Source organism: Narcine bancroftii, chromosome 3, assembly GCF_036971445.1.
Source record: "Narcine bancroftii isolate sNarBan1 chromosome 3, sNarBan1.hap1, whole genome shotgun sequence".
Lineage (NCBI taxonomy): Eukaryota > Metazoa > Chordata > Chondrichthyes > Torpediniformes > Narcinidae > Narcine > Narcine bancroftii.
The window spans coordinates 325,144,419-325,164,255 of record NC_091471.1 but is presented as its reverse complement, the minus strand read 5'-3'; the positions used below and the strand labels follow the sequence as shown (position 1 = coordinate 325,164,255).

General features: G+C 39.2%; 1 protein-coding gene across 1 annotated transcript in view; it reads right to left on the bottom strand.

The window, feature by feature from the left end:
• LOC138756561 (uncharacterized) overlaps nt 1-17,204 on the bottom strand; it is a 123,640-nt gene extending 106,436 nt beyond the window's left edge. Inside the window, exon 1 of the mRNA XM_069922999.1 lies at nt 17,109-17,204. Coding sequence (XP_069779100.1) covers nt 17,109-17,202 — 94 coding nt within the window. The 5' untranslated portion in view covers nt 17,203-17,204. The remainder of the gene's footprint in view (nt 1-17,108) is intronic.
• Between the last annotated feature and the right edge of the window lie 2,633 nt (nt 17,205-19,837).

The following is a 19,837-nucleotide window of genomic DNA, read 5'->3' as shown; positions in this document are numbered from 1 at the left end:
GATGAAAGACTTAAATTTGGTGGATATTTGGAGAAGGATTTTTCCTTTTATTCATCTCAACATGATTCATTTTCCAGCATGGATTGTTTTTTAATATCGGCACATTTACAAGGAAGAGTATTACAGATGGAGTATAAAAGTAGGGTTATATCAGACCATTCTTTATTATTTTTCTCTTGTGTAAGTTCAGAAGTGCTACGTTCATCTTATAGTTGGAGATTTAACACAATGTTGTTGAAAAAAACAGTTTGTTACCTTTATTAAAGAACAGATTACTTTGTTTTTGACTGAGAATGATAATTCTCAGTCATTTTGTGTTGTGGGATGCACTAAAAACTTATCAAAGAGGGAGATTATTAGTTATACTACTAAAGTTAAGAAACAGTATATGGCAGAGAGTTTAGAACTGGAGAAGCAAACTGCTGAATTGGAGAAGGAATTTCAGAAAGATGCGACAGAAGATTTAAAAAAGTGGTTTTGGCTAATCTGAAACTACATTATAACACATTGCAAACTTATCAATTTGAGCATTTAATTAATTGATCTAAGCAGCGTTATTACGAGTTGGGTGAGAGGGCACATAAGGTACTTGCATGGCAGTTAAAGATGGAACAGGTTTCACGGATTATTAATGCTGTTAAAAAGAATTCGATAGTTACCTATAAACCTCAGGAAATTAATGACCAGTTTTAATCATTGTATCAAAAATTATATACTTCTGAGGGGAAATAGGATAGTGGTTCTATTGAATCTTATTTATCCAAATTAACATTACCAGCATTAAAGGAGGAAGGTGTTGGGAATTGGAAGCTCTCTTTACAGAATTTGAGATTAATGAAGCTATACAGGAGATGCCAAATAGAAAGTCACTGGGGGAATGACGGATTTTCTTTGGAATTTTATAAATTTTTTAATGAAGATTTATTGTCTGTGTTTGAGGATGTATTACATCAAGTAACTCAAGAGCACGAGTTACTGGAATCTTGCTCCAGTGCTTTAATTACTGTAACTCTGTAAAAAGATAGAGATCCGTTGAAAGTGTCTTCGTATAGACCTATTTCTCTACTGAATGTAGACTATAAAATTATAGCAAAAGTGTTATCAAATTGACTTGCAAAGTATTTACCTAAATTAATACATATTGCTCAAACAGGTTTTATTAAGATTAGAAATGCATCAGATAATATCCTTTGATTGGTTACTTTGTTCAATGCATATCGACAGCAGCCCAAGCCCAACGTGGTTGCGCTTGATGCAGAAAAAGCCTTTGACAGGGTTGAATGGGAATTTTTATTTAAGGTGTTGGAGAAGTTTAAATTTGTCCCTTTTTTATTGGTTGGGTTAAAGCTTTATATCAAACCCAATTGCCAGGGTGGTGACAAATGGTCAAGTTTCATTACCGTTCAAATTGAAGCGTTCAACTTGATGAGGGTGTCCATTGTCACCAGCCTTGTTTGCATTGGCTATTGAACTGTTAGCTCAAACAATAAGACAGAATGAACAGATAAGAGGGATGAGAGTTATGGATGAAGAGTATAAAATTAACCTATTTGCAGATTATGTTTTGATATATTTGACAGACCCAAAACGATCATTGCCGCATCTGCAGGAATGTTTATTGCAATATGGAACATTATCTGGGTATAAGGTTAATTGGGATAAGAGTGAAATTGGAGAAGGAGATTATTCAGAATATAAAGATATTATAAAATTGAAATGGTTTGATAAAATTGTAAATTGTAGGAATAATTGTAAATGCTGATTATCAATCTTTATATAAGTTAAATTATGTTCCTTTACTAAAAAAGATTAAAGCAGATTTAATTAAATGGAAAGATCTCCCATTAACTTTAATCAGTCAAGTTAATTGTATTAAGATAAATATTTTTCCTTGAATTCAATATTTATTTCAATCAATACCGTGTTCTCTTTCAAAGAGATTTTTTCAGGATTTAAATAAAGCCGTGAGATATTTTTTATGGAATGCTAAATTATTGCGGGTAGCATTATATAAACATACTTGCAAGTATGCATTATGTGGGCTTCAATTACCTCATTTTCAAAATTATTATGAAGCAGCCCAGTAGAAATTTATTAGTAGATTGATTGATTTGGACCAACCCCCAAGTTGGGTGAAAGTTGAGATGGCTTGCATTTCTGAAATTAAAGTGTATCAATTTATATATCGATGGAATATAAATTTGTGGCAGGAATATAATATGCCAATATTCTTTCTTCTTTCTTTGGCTTGGCTTCGCGGACGAAGATTTATGGAGGGGGTAAAAAGTCCACGTCAGCTGCAGGCTCGTTTGTGGCTGACAAGTCCGATGCAGGACAGGCAGACACGATTGCAGCGGTTGCAGGGGAAAATTGGTTGGTTGGGGTTGGGTGTTGGGTTTTTCCTCCTTTGCCTTTTGTCAGTGAGGTGGGCTCTGCGGTCTTCTTCAAAGGAGGTTGCTGCCCGCCAAACTGTGAGGCGCCAAGATGCACGGTTTGAGGCGTTATCAGCCCACTGGCGGTGGTCAATGTGGCAGGCACCAAGAGATTTCTTTAGGCAGTCCTTGTACCTTTTCTTTGGTGCACCTCTGTCACGGTGGCCAGTGGAGAGCTCGCCATATAACACGATCTTGGGAAGGCGATGGTCCTCCATTCTGGAGACGTGACCCATCCAGCGCAGCTGGATCTTCAGCAGCGTGGACTCGATGCTGTCGACCTCTGCCATCTCGAGTACTTCGACGTTAGGGATGTAAGCGCTCCAATGGATGTTGAGGATGGAGCGGAGACAACGCTGGTGGAAGCGTTCTAGGAGCCGTAGGTGGTGCCGGTAGAGGACCCATGATTCAGAGCCGAACAGGAGTGTGGGTATGACAACGGCTCTGTATACGCTTATCTTTGTGAGGTTTTTCAGTTGGTTGTTTTTCCAGACTCTTTTGTGTAGTCTTCCAAAGGCGTTATTTGCCTTGGCGAGTCTGTTGTCTATCTCATTGTCGATCCTTGCATCTGATGAAATGGTGCAGCCGAGATAGGTAAACTGGTTGACCGTTTTGAGTTTTGTGTGCCCGATGGAGATGTGGGGGGGCTGGTAGTCATGGTGGGGAGCTGGCTGATGGAGGACCTCAGTTTTCTTCAGGCTGACTTCCAGGCCAAACATTTTGGCAGTTTCCGCAAAGCAGGACGTCAAGCGCTGAAGAGCTGGCTCTGAATGGGCAACTAAAGCGGCATCGTCTGCAAAGAGTAGTTCACGGACAAGTTTCTCTTGTGTCTTGGTGTGAGCTTGCAGGCGCCTCAGATTGAAGAGACTGCCATCCGTGCGGTACCGGATGTAAACAGCGTCTTCATTGTTGGGTCTTTCATGGCTTGGTTCAACATCATGCTGAAGAAGATTGAAAAGAGGGTTGGTGCGAGAACACAGCCTTGCTTCACGCCATTGTTAATGGAGAAGGGTTCAGAGAGCTCATTGCTGTATCTGACCCGACCTTGTTGGTTTTCGTGCAGTTGGATAATCATGTTGAGGAACTTTGGGGGACATCCGATGCGCTCTAGTATTTGCCAAAGCCCTTTCCTGCTCACGGTGTTGAAGGCTTTGGTGAGGTCAACAAAGGTGATGTAGAGTCCTTTGTTTTGTTCTCTGCACTTTTCTATGCCAATATTAAAGCATCTATTAAAGGTGTGGACTAAAAGAAATAAGAATTTAGGATCAAAAGTTAAATTGTCAATTTTAACCCCACTATATAATAATCAGTTTATTCCTTTTTCAATATTTAATAATTACTTAAAGAGTTGGGATTTTAAGGGTATAAAGACATTGCAGGATTGTTTTGTAGAAGGACAGTTTCTTTCCTTTAATCAATTGAGGGAACGTTTTGATATTGTTGAAAATTCTTTGTTTGTTTATTATCAACTTCGAGCTTTGGTGAAAGATATGTATAGTAGAGAGATGATTTTACCTGTATTGACAGAATTTGATTCTTTGATCTCTTCTATATCAAACAAGGGTTATATTTCTGTTATGTATCAAGTGTTACAAGACAATATGGATAAACCGGAATGGGAGAAGTCTAAGCTTAAATGGGAAAATTATTTAGCTTTTGTTTTTCCTGAAGATTATTGGGCAGATATGTGTTATGACAGTGTAACTAAATTGACAAATGTACAGTATGGAATAGTTAATTATAATTTTTTACATCAGTTATATTTAACCAGAGAAATTGAAAAAATATGTTTTTAGTATCTCAGATTCTTGTTTTAGATGTGGTGTATGTACTGGTACTTTTTTACATGCTATTTGGTCTTGTGTTAATGTACAACCATTTTGGGAAGAAATTAGGATAATTTTGAAAAAAATTATATAACATTAAGGTGCCATTTGATCCATATATTTTTTCAATGGGTTACATGGTTCCTTTAAAGGGATTAGGGCTGGATAAATTTCAAATTGCATTTGTGCGTTTAGTACTAGCTATAGCTCAAAAATGTGTAACAAGTACATGGAAAGATAACAGAGTGATTAATATAACGCGATGGCATAATGAATTGAAAGCTTGTATTGTTATGGAAAAAATTACATATAATTTGCATGATAATTATTCTTTTTTTGTTAATAAGTGGTTACTGTATTTGGAATATGTGGATTTAGATGTACTTTGATGTATTATATGTTTTTTCTTTTTTTAGCTCTTCTTAAGAATGCTGGCTGATGGGCGTAAGGGTGGGAGGGGTATTTCTTTTTTTGTTCTTTCTGTGTTTGTTTTTAATTTTCTTTTTATATACAATTATATAAAATTATTTATATTGGATTGTATACTGTTTTTATATTAACGATTTTTTAGATAAATTAATTTTTCAAGAAAAACAATTACTCTGCTCTGTCAAAACTATTTCAAAAGTACAGGGCAAGTCTCTATCAACTGGATCTTCTTCAGCACTCATCCTTTTCTTAGTCCCAGACCACGTTATAGCACATACAGGATATATCTCACAATCCTTTCGAACCTCATCCTTACTAGGCCAAATTGTTAATCTCAAAACTAACCCAACTTTCTCCTCTGCCAAATCATTCCCCAACAAAAATGATACACCCTGCATAGGTAACTTTGGAATGACTCCAACTACAACAGGTCCTTTGACTAATTCTGAATTCAGCTATTTGTGGTGAAGAGATATTGACTCTACCTCACCTCCAGCACCTTTAATCAAAGTTGTCTCCCCTGTGTCAGTGTAATGGAAGATTTAAACTGTGTCTTTTACTGCAAGGCTGAGAACTTGCCTGTTTTTTTAGAATTAGTAGACACATCTGGTTTACACTATGAGGCCCAGGATGCATATTTAGTAGACACATCTAAATTCCACCATGGGGCCCAGGATGCACTTGAATAGGAAGACCTTATCTAATTTACACATGAGGCCCAGAGATACAGTTTTCTTTGTCCGTCGCAGACTGTCAGGAGACTTTGAAGATAATTAAACCATTTGTTCAAAGAGATAAGATCTGAAGTAAACAACTTTTGGGTAATATAAGCCATGGTCCCACTGCTGAAGTTTGAGACTCTTCAAGAGGTGGCAACATCTCTCAGCAAGAAGAAGAACTTCAAGAGTCCAGCTAACGTCCCGGTCGAGGGAGGTAGAGAAGCTACTACCGGCGTCCCGACAACCAACTACAAGTGTGCAGTCGTTGCCTCGCTTCGGCAATTGGGACCAGTCCAGGCATTGATAAGTATAATTGGGAAGGGCTTGCATATTGTAGTGTGAATTCAGCTTTAGATTCAGTAATAAAGACTTGTATAAACTGAACTGCTCTTGGTGTGTGTGTCTATTTTCTTTTGGTAGCTCGAACACTGTGACCAATCTAAAACGAACAAAGTGAGAGGAATAAGTTTACCCAAGACAGTCAGTCCTTTGATCCAGAGTTAAAAAACTTCCTAACAACAGTGACTGAGCTCTAAGAATTTTAACTGAAACCAGTGATTCTCTTCTTTTCTTTGGCTTGGCTTCGCGGACGAAGATCTATGGAGGGGTAATGTCCACGTCAGCTGCAGGCTCGTTTGTGGCTGACAAGTCTGATGCGGGACAGGCAGACACGGTTGCAGCGGTTGCAAGGGAAAATTGGTTGGTTGGGGTTGGGTGTTGGGTTTTTCCTCCTTTGCTTTTGTCAGTGAGGTGGGCTCTGCGGTCTTCTTCAAAGGAGGTTGCTGCCCGCCGAACTGTGACGCTCACTCCTTTACTGAAACCAAGCCCTCTGACATAAAAGGTTTGAAATCATCCATAAACTCCTTACCAGGTTTGGAACATCTGCTCTCCTTAAATTCCACTGTTTGAATATATGTTTCTGGTAAAAACATCCTTTTCTCATCTCTTTTTTAATACTAGAAAATTCACAATAACATAACCAGGTTTCTTACAAAAATGACATTCAAATCCAGAAGTTCTGTCCTGTCCCACCTTACCTTCATCTTTTCTCTTAACATTTTCTCCAGACTTAATTTCAGGCTTACTATACTGCTCCACATTAACCTTATTGTGAGAGATGAGTACAACTGATATAAAAATATGAAGATGAGGAAACTAGTATAGATATATGTGTAATGAATAAAGCCAGTATGAATAGGATAAGAATAGATAATAGATAATAGAATGTAGGAAGTAAAGTTAGTTTGGATAAGATAAGGGTCTTCTAGCCTTAGACAGAATTATCAAGTTCTGCATGTAAGAAGTTAGTCAGCCCTAAGAGTCAGGAAGGTGTGAATAAGGACAATGACATGATGGGACACCGACAGGATACCCCCCTGGTCCTCCAAGTTCACAGAAACAGCACGTAGGCAGACAGGATTGCCTAATGCCAAACTCATCCAGGAGGCAGAAGAATGTAAGGGGGAGGGTACTTCTATACTGAAATAAACTGTATAAAAGTTGGGTGAGCCCCAGAGTATGTGTGTAAGTTGGGAAGCACCCAACTTTGCATTGTTGTATAATAAATGTTCTTTGTTCTCAATTTTTGTCTCGAGCAATTTCTGTGAAGGTACTTCTGTCTCCAACATTATGAACAGGTTTATTGATCTGTTCCACATTAACTCTCTGAAAATGCCTACTATTCTGGAATGTATATTTGTGAATTAGAGACAATTCATCCGCTAATCTAACCGTTTGTTGCCACATTCCCACGTCTCTCTCTCATACAGGTATAATTTAATCTCCTTTGGAACACACCTTTTAATTCCCTCTATTAATATCAATTCTCTCAATCTGTTAAAATCATTGTTTATTCCTTTTTTGGTGCACCAACGGTCAAAACATACAGATTTCTTCAGAGCAAAATTCATGTTTTCACCAAACTCCTAAATTTTTGTCTATTTGCTCCTGGAACCAACTCATAAGTTTTCAATACAGCTTGTTTAACAGTAGCATAATACTGCAATTTGCGCTTTTCCCCTCGATACATTTTGGAGCATTAGAAGCCATTTTTCTTTTGGCCACCTTGAGCTCTCAGCAACCTTTTCAAAAAGCTGAAAATATGTATCTATACCTCCCTCATCAAAAGGAGGAACTAGATTTACATCTCAACTAGCCAAAAATTTCTCCCCAAGAGTTACAGCCTCAATTCTCTTACCTCCCTCCATCTCAATTTATAACTTCTTTCATTGAAACCATCTGCACCTTTCAGTTTCCTCGTTCCGTCTTTCAGGTCCCTCTAACTCATATTTCCTACATTTTCAGCTTCCTCTGTTTCTCAACCTCTAACACACTTTGTTTCTCTCTTTCTCCTTCCACCCTCAATTTCTCCAATTCCAATTGCAATCCAAAAGATCTATTCTCTGGAAAATTTTCTAAGTCTTTCTCAAACAGGTTTTCCCTCACTTCTATAATATTTCACTATAATCATCTGTATTTGTATTTTTCTCATCGAATGCTTAACTTCAGTCAGTTTTAATGCCTTAAAAATAGTTCCTATTTTCTCTTCCTCTGCAGCCCTGTAAGTGATGGTTATGACAAAAATGTATCAACATCCATTGCTGCTGTCTTTCTACACACAAGCTTTAAATCAGCTTAAACAAAAACAATTAACTAATAAATCAAAAAACTCCAATTTTTAATCCGAATGGACAATCCTCCACAAAATGTTATGAGCCCAGAGGACCCTAAAACCCAGTAGCATTAGATATTCACCAAGACAAATGGTTATTAAAACAAAAGTTGCTTTTAATTATCTTTTAACATGAAAACAGAATCACACTTTAACTTATCACTATTGACTTAAATAACCTAACTTGATCCCCTTCTAATTTTAAGTGCATGTGTATGTAATGTGTGTGTAAGTTCAGAAAAGTTCTTGGATTCATCATCAATTCTCACTTCTCATTCCTTCAAGTTCACTGGTTGCAGGCAAATCTTATACTGTGCACAGAATTTAGTATTTATGAAGTTCACCAAGCTTTGGTGCTTGAAAGGTAAATGGTTACAGCTCAGGAAGGTTCTTGTTGGTTTTCAGAAAGAAATTTGTTTTTCCAGAACACCCACAATTGATTTACTTCCATCAGCCTCTTCAGTGTCTTGCTGATGAAACTTGTACCTTCAGGGTTCTCCAGATGATAACCTCTTTCTTTCAGGTCACCACAGAATTCCTTTTTGTTTTACTTATTCCCAGTGAAATATTAGATAGCCACAAGGCCATCTTCCAAATGGGGCTTTCCACAAGCTTGCCAGCTTGTCATGTTCCAGTCCCAGCTGCAGTTGCTGGCTGTAACATTGTAGAAGTGATCTCTCTCTCTCTCTCTCTCTATGAGAGAAAGCCTGTTTAGCTCCCTCTGCTTGCAAAACTACATGATCCTCTTAGAACAGCAATCTCCTCTCCAGACAGAAGCGGGCTCTGACTCATTCATCTGTTGCCTTTTATGTAAACAACAATCCATTAGTGAAGTCTCTTGAGCACTCTCCAAAGCTCTTGCAAAGACTGTAGAGCCGTTAGAGCCATTAGCAGAGCTTCAGTATTTCAAATAAGGTCTGTTTTTAAGTGTTTTATGTAACTTACTCTAACAAAGCTTTCCCAATTTATCTTCCAAAAACATATAACATAACATAACATAACAATTACAGCACGGAAACAGGCCATTAGGCCCTTCTAGTCCGCACCGAACCAAACACCCCTTTCTAGTCCCACCTCCCTGCACAATGCCCATAACCCTCCATCTTCTTCTCATCCATATACCTGTCCAACCTTTTCTTAAATAATACAATTGACTCCGCCGCCACTATTTCTCCTGGAAGATCATTCCACACGGCTACCACTCTCTGAGTAAAGAAGTTCCCCCTCATGTTACCTCTAAACCTCTGCCCCTTAATTCTTAACTCATGTCCTCTTGTTTTAATCTTTCCTCCTCTTAACGGAAATAGTCTATCCACATCCACTCTGTCTATCCCTTTCATAATCTTAAATACTTCTATCAAATCCCCTCTCAACCTTCTACGCTCCAAAGAATAAAGACCTAATCTGTCCAATCTCTCCCCATACTCCAGATGCTTAAACCCAGGCAACATTCTGGTAAACCTTCTCTGCACTCTCTCCACTCTGTTTATATCCTTCCTATAATTAGGCGACCAGAACTGCACACAGAACTCCAAATTAGGCCGCACCAACATCTTATACAATCTCAACATCACCTCCCAACTCCTATATTCCATGCAATGATTGATAAAGGACAGCATACTAAAAGCCTTCTTCACCACCCTATTCACGTGAGTTTCTACCTTCAGGGAACGATGTACCGTCACTCCTAAATCTTTCTGCTCTTCTGTATTCCTCAATGCTCTCCCATTTACCACGTATGTCCTATTCTGATTCTTCTTACCAAAATGAAGCACCTCACACTTATCAGCATTAAATTCCATCTGCCATTTTTCAGCCCACTTTTCTAAGCAGCCCAAATCCCTCTGCAATCCTTGAAAACCTTCTTCATTATCCACTATTCCACCTATCTTAGTATCGTCTGCATATTTACTAATCCAATTCACCACCCCATCATCTAGATCATTAATGTATATAACGAACAACCATGGGCCCAATACAGATCCTTGAGGCACACCACTGGTCACCGGCCTCCAACCTGACAGACAATTATCCACTACCACTCTCTGGCCTCTCCCTTTCAGCCAATTTTCAATCCATTTGACTATCTTAAAATTTATACCTAAAGACTGCACCTTCCTAACTAACCTTCCATGTGGTACCTTATCGAAGGCCTTACTGAAGTCCATATAGACAACATCCACTGTGCTACCCTCATCCACATTCCTAGTCACCTCTTCAAAAAATTCAATCAGATTGGTCAAACATGACCTTCCTCCCACAAATCCATGTTGAGTGCTCCTGATCAGACCCTGTCTATCCAGATGTTTATAAGTACTATCTCTAAGAATTTTCTCCATTAATTTACCTACCACAGACGTCAAACTTACAGGCCGATAGTTGCCAGGCTTCCTCCTTGAACCCTTTTTAAATAACGGAATCACATGCGCAATGCGCCAATCCTCCGGCACTATCCCCATATCTAATGACATTTGGAAAATTACCGCCAGAGCCTCTGCTATTTCCTCCTTCACTTCTCTCAATGTCCTGGGGAAGATCCCGTCTGGTCCCGGAGACTTATCCACCTTTATATTCTTCAAAAGCCTTAAAACTACACCTTTTGTAATCTCTATATTCCCCATATTTACCCAATTTGCTTTTTTTTATCTCACATCTCCCAATATCCTTCTCCTTAGTGAATACCGAAGAAAAGAAACTGTTCAATATCTCCCCCATTTCTCTAGGCTCCACATACAGTTTTCCGCTCTGATTTTCTAAGGGACCAATTTTGTCTCTAGCTTTCCTCTTACATATTTGTAGAACTCTTTTGGATTAGTTTTCACCCTGCTTGCCATAGTTTTCTCGTACCTTCTTTTAGCTTTCCTAATTCCTCTCTTAAGATTCCTCTTACATTCAATGTATCTTTCAAACATCTCCTTAACTCCATGCTTCTTATATCTAATGTACGCCTCCCTTTTTCTTCGAACCAAGTTTCCAATATTCCTTGAAAACCACGGCTCTCTCAAACCTTTTGCCCCTCCTTTTAACCTAACAGGAACATAAAGCTTTTGCACTCTCAAAATCTGATCTTTAAAAGACTTCCATCTCTCTACTACATCCTGCCCATAAAACAAATTGTCCCAATGCACACCCTGCAAGTCCTTTCGCATCTATAGATTCTGTCACACTTGACCCTCTGCTTCCTCTATGCCAGACAATTTTCTCTTAACGACACAGATCACCTCTGATGACACATTCCCAAACTTTGGGTGGTAGATTATCAGGCCCTAAAGACTTCAACACCATTAATTTACCTTAAAAAACTTCACCACTAATCAGTTTATCCCAAGGTCCCATCCCTTGACTGCCACATATTCTCAAGGAATTTTTCATATCTTCCTCAGTGAAGACAGAACCAAGTGATGGATTTAATTGCTCTGCCATTTCCTCTTTTCTCATTGGACCTACATTTACATTTTCTTGAACAAGCATCTTTGTCATTACATACCACAGGATGGTTTATCTCAATCCTCAGATTTGCTGCGTTTCGTGCCCAATTTATATGTTCTTTCTTTGGGTTTTAAGCTCATACACTCAACAGCACAGTAGAGGTCCTTGGGCACACTATGTCGTCTGACCTTTGTAAACTTATTGAATTTTTACATGATAGAGGAATTTTTACATGATAGAGGAATTAGGGGATATGGGGAGAAGGCAGGTAGGTGGAGTTAGGTCATAAATTAGATCAGCCATGATCTTATTGAATGGCGGAGCAGGCTCGATGGGCTATTTTTGGTCTACTCCTGTTCCTACTTCCTATGTTTCTATGTTTTATGACAAGAATCTAACCCTTCCCACCTTCACACTCATAACCCTCTATTTTCCTTACGTCAATGTGTCTATCTTAGACATTTTTCTATGTCCCTATTGTAACAACCCCACCACTCTTACAGGGGGTAAAAAACTTACCCATGAATACTCCCCAAAACTTTCCTGTCCTAAAGTAGAAGTAGAAGGATGGTTCAGTAAGTTTGTGGATGAAAGTTTCCACAATATTATTGTCACTATTGCTCATGTAGTCCCACACGTCTAAATTATTGCTGAATCCACTCATGTTGCACCAACAGAGATTCTAGGTGTGATAGTACAGACCTATCACCAATGTATATAGTTACAGTATCTAGAGTGTAATGACTGTGCTTACAGCGATTGGCTGAGAGCTTAGCCACGCCTACTTTCTGGGCCTTAAAGGGTTGTGTCCCTAGCCAGGTCGGATCATTCCAGACTGGTCGGCCACCTGTGAAGAGCTCCTGTCTTTTGCTAATAAAAGCTTTGGTTTGGATCAACAAGTCTTTGGTTCTTTCGACGAACTCTACAATTTTATTAGTAAAAGACAGGAGCTCTTCACAGGTGGCCAACCAGTCCGGAATGATCTGATCTGGCTAGGGACACAACCCTTTAAGGCCCAGATAGTAGGCGTGGCTAAGCTCTCAGCCAATCGCTGCAAGCACAATCTAGATACTGTAACTATATACACTATATACATTGGTGATAGGTCTGTACTATCACACTAGGGCTGCCTGCAATCTAGCTAGTTGCCCAATGTTGTGGTCGAGGAAACCATCTCTTATACATTCCAGGAACTTCTCCCACACTCTATTCCTGTGATTTGGTTTCACCCCATCGACATTCGTCTGCAAAGAATGCATGATAACTGCTGCCCTGTTCATGCGCACACCCTTATTTCATGTTTCTTAGCATGTCTGTCATTGCCTTGTATTTTCAAACTGTGGCCATGTGCAAATTAGAGGACAATAACTTGCATTTCCGCCCTGGCACTATCTAACTAGATGCCATTAATATCGAACTCATCAATTTTCATTAGCCCCTTCCATGGAGTCTCTCTTTCCCAATCACTCCATCTCATTTCCTCCATCGCCCAACTCCTTTATCTTCGTTCCCCTATAAAGAACAACCCTCTACCTTCTCCACTATTTCCTCATCTTTTTTAATTTTACCTTCTCGCCCGTATCCACCTTTTAGCTGTTAGCCCCTGCTCTCGCTTCTTCTTCCTCCCTTATCTCCTCCTCCCCCGAATCCTACCTGTTTTCCTTATTCCTGTCTAAGGGCCCAGGCCCAAAATATTTGTTACCCATTACTTCATATGGATGTTGCGTGCCATGCTGCGATTCTCCAGAATATTTGTGTACTTTTGCTGGCAGCACCAATCTCACAACTATGGTTTAGTGGTCTGCTCACCAGACATAAAAATGACCCTCCTGCAGTCCACTACTCAACCAATATGGATTCTGCCTTAGGTAAACAGATGATCATTCTTCCAATTGCCTTAACCTCTTCATTAATAGTCCTTGCAATATGACTTCATTTTCTTTCAGGTTATCCTTCCTTAGTGTGTGCTTTAATATGATGTTTACTCTGGAGCCATGTTCCTGCTCTAACAATCATGCTACACCCTTCTACAGATATATTTTCCGATAGTTTATCCACTCTTTCCAAATCTCGCGGCACTGAGGTAACACACTATAGCTACTCCCTCTAGCTTCTTTCCCCATTTGTGTGTGTGTGTGTGTGTGTGTGTGTGTGTGTGTGTGTGTGTGTGTGTGTGTGTGTGTGTGTGTGTGTGTGTGTGTGTGCGCGCGTGTGTGTGTGAGTGTGTGTGTGTGTGTGTGTGTGTGTGTCCGTGTCTGTGTTCATGTGCATATGTGTGCATAGGGGATGTGTGTGAGTGGGTGTGTATGTGTGTGTTTGTGTTGACTCTGCTAGCGTGCGTTGTTTGTGGGCGAGTATGTTAGTGTTTATAACATAACATAACATAACAATTACAGCACGGAAACAGGCCATTAGGCCCTTCTAGTCCGCACCGAACCAAACACCCCTTTCTAGTCCCACCTCCCTGCACAATGCCCATAACCCTCCATCTTCTTCTCATCCATATACCTGTCCAACCTTTTCTTAAATAATACAATTGACTCCGCCGCCACTATTTCTCCTGGAAGATCATTCCACACGGCTACCACTCTCTGAGTAAAGAAGTTTCCCCTCATGTTACCTCTAAACCTCTGCCCCTTAATTCTTAACTCATGTCCTCTTGTTTTAATCTTTCCTCCTCTTAACGGAAATAATCTATCCACATCCACTCTGTCTATCCCTTTCATAATCTTAAATACTTCTATCAAATCCCCTCTCAACCTTCTACGCTCCAAAGAATAAAGACCTAATCTGTCCAATCTCTCCCTATACTCTAGATGCTTAAACCCAGGTAACATTCTGGTAAACCTTCACTGCACTCTCTCCACTCTGTTTATATCCTTCCTATAATTAGGCGACCAGAACTGCACACAGAACTCCAAATTAGGCCGCACCAACGTCTTATACTATCTCAACATCACCTCCCAACTCCTATATTCCATGCAATGATTGATAAAGGCCAGCATACTAAAAGCCTTCTTCACCACCCTATTCACGTGAGTTTCTACCTTCAGGGAACGATGTACCGTTACTCCTAAATCTTTCTGCTCTTCTGTATTCCTCAATGCTCTCCCATTTACCACGTATGTCCTATTCTGATTCTTCTTACCAAAATGAAGCACCTCACACTTATCAGCATTAAATTCCATCTGCCATTTTTCAGCCCACTTTTCTAAGCAGCCCAAATCCCTCTGCAATCCTTGAAAACCTTCTTCATTATCCACTATTCCACCTATCTTAGTATCGTCTGCATATTTACTAATCCAATTCACCACCAAGTGTGTGTGTGAGTGAGTATGATAGTGTGAGCTCTGGCATGTGTGTTTGTGTGTGGATACATGTCTGACTGTGTGTTTATATGTGTTTGTGTGTGTGTGAGAGAGGTAGTGAGAGGGGACATGTGTGGATGTGGGTGTATGCATGTATGTGTGTTTTTATGCGTGTGGAAATAAATGTTGGACTGTGTATGAGAGAGATTGTGTGCCCGTGTGTGTGTGCGCTTGTGCGGATGTACATAGAGGGTGCGTGAGGGTGTGTATGTGCGTGAATGCGTGTGTGACCTTTCTGTTTGTATGTTTCTTGGTGTATGCTGGTGTGCATTGGGGTGTTGGTTTGTGTGAGTGAGTGTTAGCATCTCTGGGTTTGTGTTTCTATGGGTATGTATTTGGGAGTTGATGCGCATGCATTTGTGGATATTTAATTGTATATTCTGGTCTGTGTGTGTGTGTGTGTGTGTGTGTGTGTGTGTGTGTGTGAGTGTAGAGTGGGGGTATGCATACACTCTTCTTTGTGCATTTAGTGATATGAGGCGAGTATCTTGATGATAATGCCTGTGAAATATTTGCCTTAAACACTTAATCACAAAAATTATCAGCAATTTTTTTGTCAAAATTTCCCTTTTCTTTTTTTATAATTTTTTATTTTTCACACTGTGAACCATATCAACCAAAATACATACAAACATTTCCCTCTTAAATATACACAGTGGCATTTTCTCCCCTTTTTTACTCCCTACCTTCCCTCCCCCCTTCCCACCCAATAAACATTCAACAAACACAATACAATAAAACCATTAAAAAAATGTCATCACACAATGAAAATAAACACGAAAAATGTGTCATCTACTTTTACACACTGGGTCAAGTCATTTTGTCTTCTTATCATTTTAGGGGGTGGAGGTCCTCTCTGTTATGTTCCATGTTTGTTGAAATAATGTGACTTTATTTTTTTAATTATATATTATTTTTTCCAATGGAATGCATTTTGAACAAATGAAGTACAAATATGGAAAAACTCATGGTACAATGTTTGCATACCATCTACTAAAAGCTTATTTGAAAGATAAATTGGGAAACAGACTGAGATTACCAGAAGGAAGCAGCTTTGAATATGTGATTAGAGACACAATGATAATTAAACAATTTATAACGAACATGTACATCAAGCTGCAAGAGAAGGAAAATGATTAAATAAGCTATAAACCCAAACAAATGTGGGAAAAAGATTTAAACATAAAGATAAAAAATGAAACATGGGAAAAATTATGTTCTGGAACTATGAAGAATATAATAAACACAAGGTTACGCATGATACAATATAATTGGTTACACAGGTTATGTATCACACCCCAAAAGTTAAATAAATGGGATCCAACATTATCAGACAAATGTTTTTGCTGTAAGAAGGAAATGGGATCAACAGTACATGCAATTTGGGCATGTGAGAAAGTGGAAAAGTTTTGGGAAGGTCTAAATAAGATATTAAATAAAGTCACAAAAAACAACATACCAAAAAATCCAGAGATCTTTCTTCTAAGTAATATAAGAAGTAAAGAACTAGGCCTCAAACTGGATGAAGGGCAAAAAAGATTTATTATGATAGCCTTAGCTGTAGCAAAAAAATGTATAATGTCAACTTGGAAATCAGAAGAGAGCCTGAGAATACAGCAATGGTTCATGGAAATGAAAATTTCCCTTTCCCATAAACTTCTCCAAATATATGGGATTCACTTCTAGCCACTGCATGAACCACAATGTGCAGAGACAATAAGTTGCTTTGAATTATTTGTTACTTTGAAATGATCATGTGAATCTGTGCTTCTGATATTCACGGCGGCGCTGAACATTTGAAACACTGCTTATAATACAAGGAAGGTTCATGTAGCATACACGGTTAGGAGCAATTCTTAAGATTATATCAGAAGTCATTTCGTTTGGAGAAATTTAGAGTTGAACAAAATATTTATACCCCACGTTAGGCAATACCAAGAGAAAGCAGAACGACCGCCAAACTTCAGCTATATTTTGAGTTCTGAGCGTGTAAAGAATTATGAAGTAAATGGAGAAGGACAATCCAAAAAATCAGAGAAGCAAATGAATACCATTGTCAGAGAACAGCTTACAAAATAATCGAGTTCTACAGAAAAGTCGACAAGTGCCAAGAATGCATTGCAACTCAGAAAATAGTCTGGAGAAACATTATACATTTGCTTCAAACAAAATCTACTGTGTTTCTCCAGAGCTTTTGTGTTTCACAATATAATATGTTTGTTGGCACAGCTTACCTGTGGGCATAAAGGTGAGCAGAATGGAAATTCCAAAGATAGCACTCTTCACACTTGAAGCTGAGCGTGAACTCAATGCAGCTAACACTTTCATATTTGCCATCGATCTGCAGAAGTGAGCAAGCGAGACTACACCAAGTTCTCATTTCCCTTTTATGAGCCTCCTCATGTAGTTTAAGTTTCAGTTAAAATTCATTATCATTGAGTTTATATCCAACCCGACCAAACCGCATTTCTGCATACCATGTTTCATACATTTGTTACAAGCCCAGAGGACCCCAAAACCCAGCAATGTTAGATATTCACCAAGACAAATGTTTATTTAAACAAAAGTTGCTTTTACTTATCTTAAAACATGAAAACAGAATCACACTTTAACTTATCACTATTGACTTAAATAACCTAACTTGATCCCCTTCTAATTTTAAGTGCATGTGTATGTAATGTGTGTTAAGTTCAGAAAAGTTCTTGGATTCACTGTCCAATCTCACTTCTCATTCCTCCAAGTTCACTGGTTGCAGGTAATTCTTATACTGTGCACAGAATTTAATATTTATAAAGTTTATCAGGCTTTGGTACTTGAAAGGTAAATGGTTACCACTCAAAGAAGATTCTTGTTGGTTTTCAGAGAGAGAGATTTGTTGTACGCTGGACACCCCAGCCACTTCAGTGTCTTGCTGAAGAAATTCCCCCTCAGAGTTCTCTAGATGATAATCTCTTTCTTTAAGGTCATCACATAGTTCTTTCTTGATTCAAGTGAAACATTAGAAAACAAGTCCTCTCCTCTTGCATGAACCACATGGGCTTTGACCAGGCTGAACCAAGAACTCACAATCCTTCTTCCAAATGGGGTTTTCCACAAGCTTGCCAGCTTGACCTGTTCCAGTTCTAGCTGATGTTGGTGACTGTAACACTCTTGAACTGATCCCTATCTGTCTGTCTGTCTGTCTGTCTGTCTGTCTCTCTCTCTCTCACACACACACACACACAAACATGCGCGCGCACACACACACACACACACACACACACACACACACACACACACACACACACAGAGCGAGAGAGAGAAAGCCTGCTTTACTCTCTCCGTTTGCAGAACCACATGACCCTCTTAGAACAGCAAGTTTCCTTCCAGACAGCAGCGGCTCCGACAAGCTCTTTCATCTGTTTCCATTTTTTAAACAACAATCCATTAGTGAAGTCTCTTGGGCTCTCTCCAAAGCTTTTGCAAAGGCTCTGAGGCCCCGACATATCTAACATTAGCAGAGCTCCAGTATTTCAAATAAGATCTGTTTTAAAGTGTTTGCATGTGACCTACACTAACAAACCCTGCCCCAATTTATCTCCCAAAGACATATCTATATTCCATGACACTACACACACAATACCGGGAACATTATAATCACATAAATATATCATTCTAAATAGATGTATTTGAATATTTTAGCATTTTTGGTTCATCAATCTCACAGCTCGGAAAGTAGCAATTTCACAGATGATCAGATGTTCTGGATGGTAAGGGTCTTCTATCATTCTTTTAGCCCTATTTGAGCAGCACGTTTTGAATACATTATGCATAACACTATTAACATAACATATAACATAACATAACAATTACAGCACGGAAACAGGCCATTAGGCCCTTCTAGTCCGCACCGAACCAAACACCCCTTTCTAGTCCCACCTCCCTGCACAATGCCCATAACCCTCCATCTTCTTCTCATCCATATACCTGTCCAACCTTTTTTTAAATAATACAATTGACTCCGCCGCCACTATTTCTCCCGGAAGATCATTCCACACGGCTACCACTCTCTGAGTAAAGAAGTTCCCCCTCATGTTACCTCTAAACCTCTGCCCCTTAATTCTTAACTCATGTCCTCTTGTTTTAATCTTTCCTCCTCTTAACGGAAATAGTCTATCCACATCCACTCTGTCTATCCCTTTCATAATCTTAAATACTTCTATCAAATCCCCTCTCAACCTTCTACGCTCCAAAGAATAAAGACCTAATCTGTCCAATCTCTCCCTATACTCTCGATGCTTAAACCCAGGTAACATTCTGGTAAACCTTCTCTGCACTCTCTCCACTCTGTTTATATCCTTCCTATAATTAGGCGACCAGAACTGCACACAGAACTCCAAATTAGGCCGCACCAACGTATTATACAATCTCCCAACTCCTATATTCCATGCAATGATTGATAAAGGCCAGCATACTAAAAGCCTTCTTCACCACCCTATTCACGTGAGTTTCTACCTTCAGGGAACGATGTACCGTTACTCCTAAATCTTTCTGCTCTTCTGTATTCCTCAATGCTCTCCCATTTACCACGTATGTCCTATTCTGATTCTTCTTACCAAAATGAAGCACCTCACACTTATCAGCATTAAATTCCATCTGCCATTTTTCAGCCCACTTTTCTAAGCAGCCCAAATCCCTCTGCAATCCTTGAAAACCTTCTTCATTATCCACTATTCCACCTATCTTAGTATCGTCTGCATATTTACTAATCCAATTCACCACCCTATCATCTAGATCATTAATGTATATAACAAACAACAATGGGCAAACACTGCCAGCGACGTGGACTGGAACTCAGCGCGTCAATAAACAGTTTGTATGTTATCACCGAATCTGGGTGGGGTTCCTCTGGGTGCTCCTCTATGCTCAACCCTCCACAACCTACCAGGTTCTATTAGTGTATTTTGGTGCCATGGGCTCATGG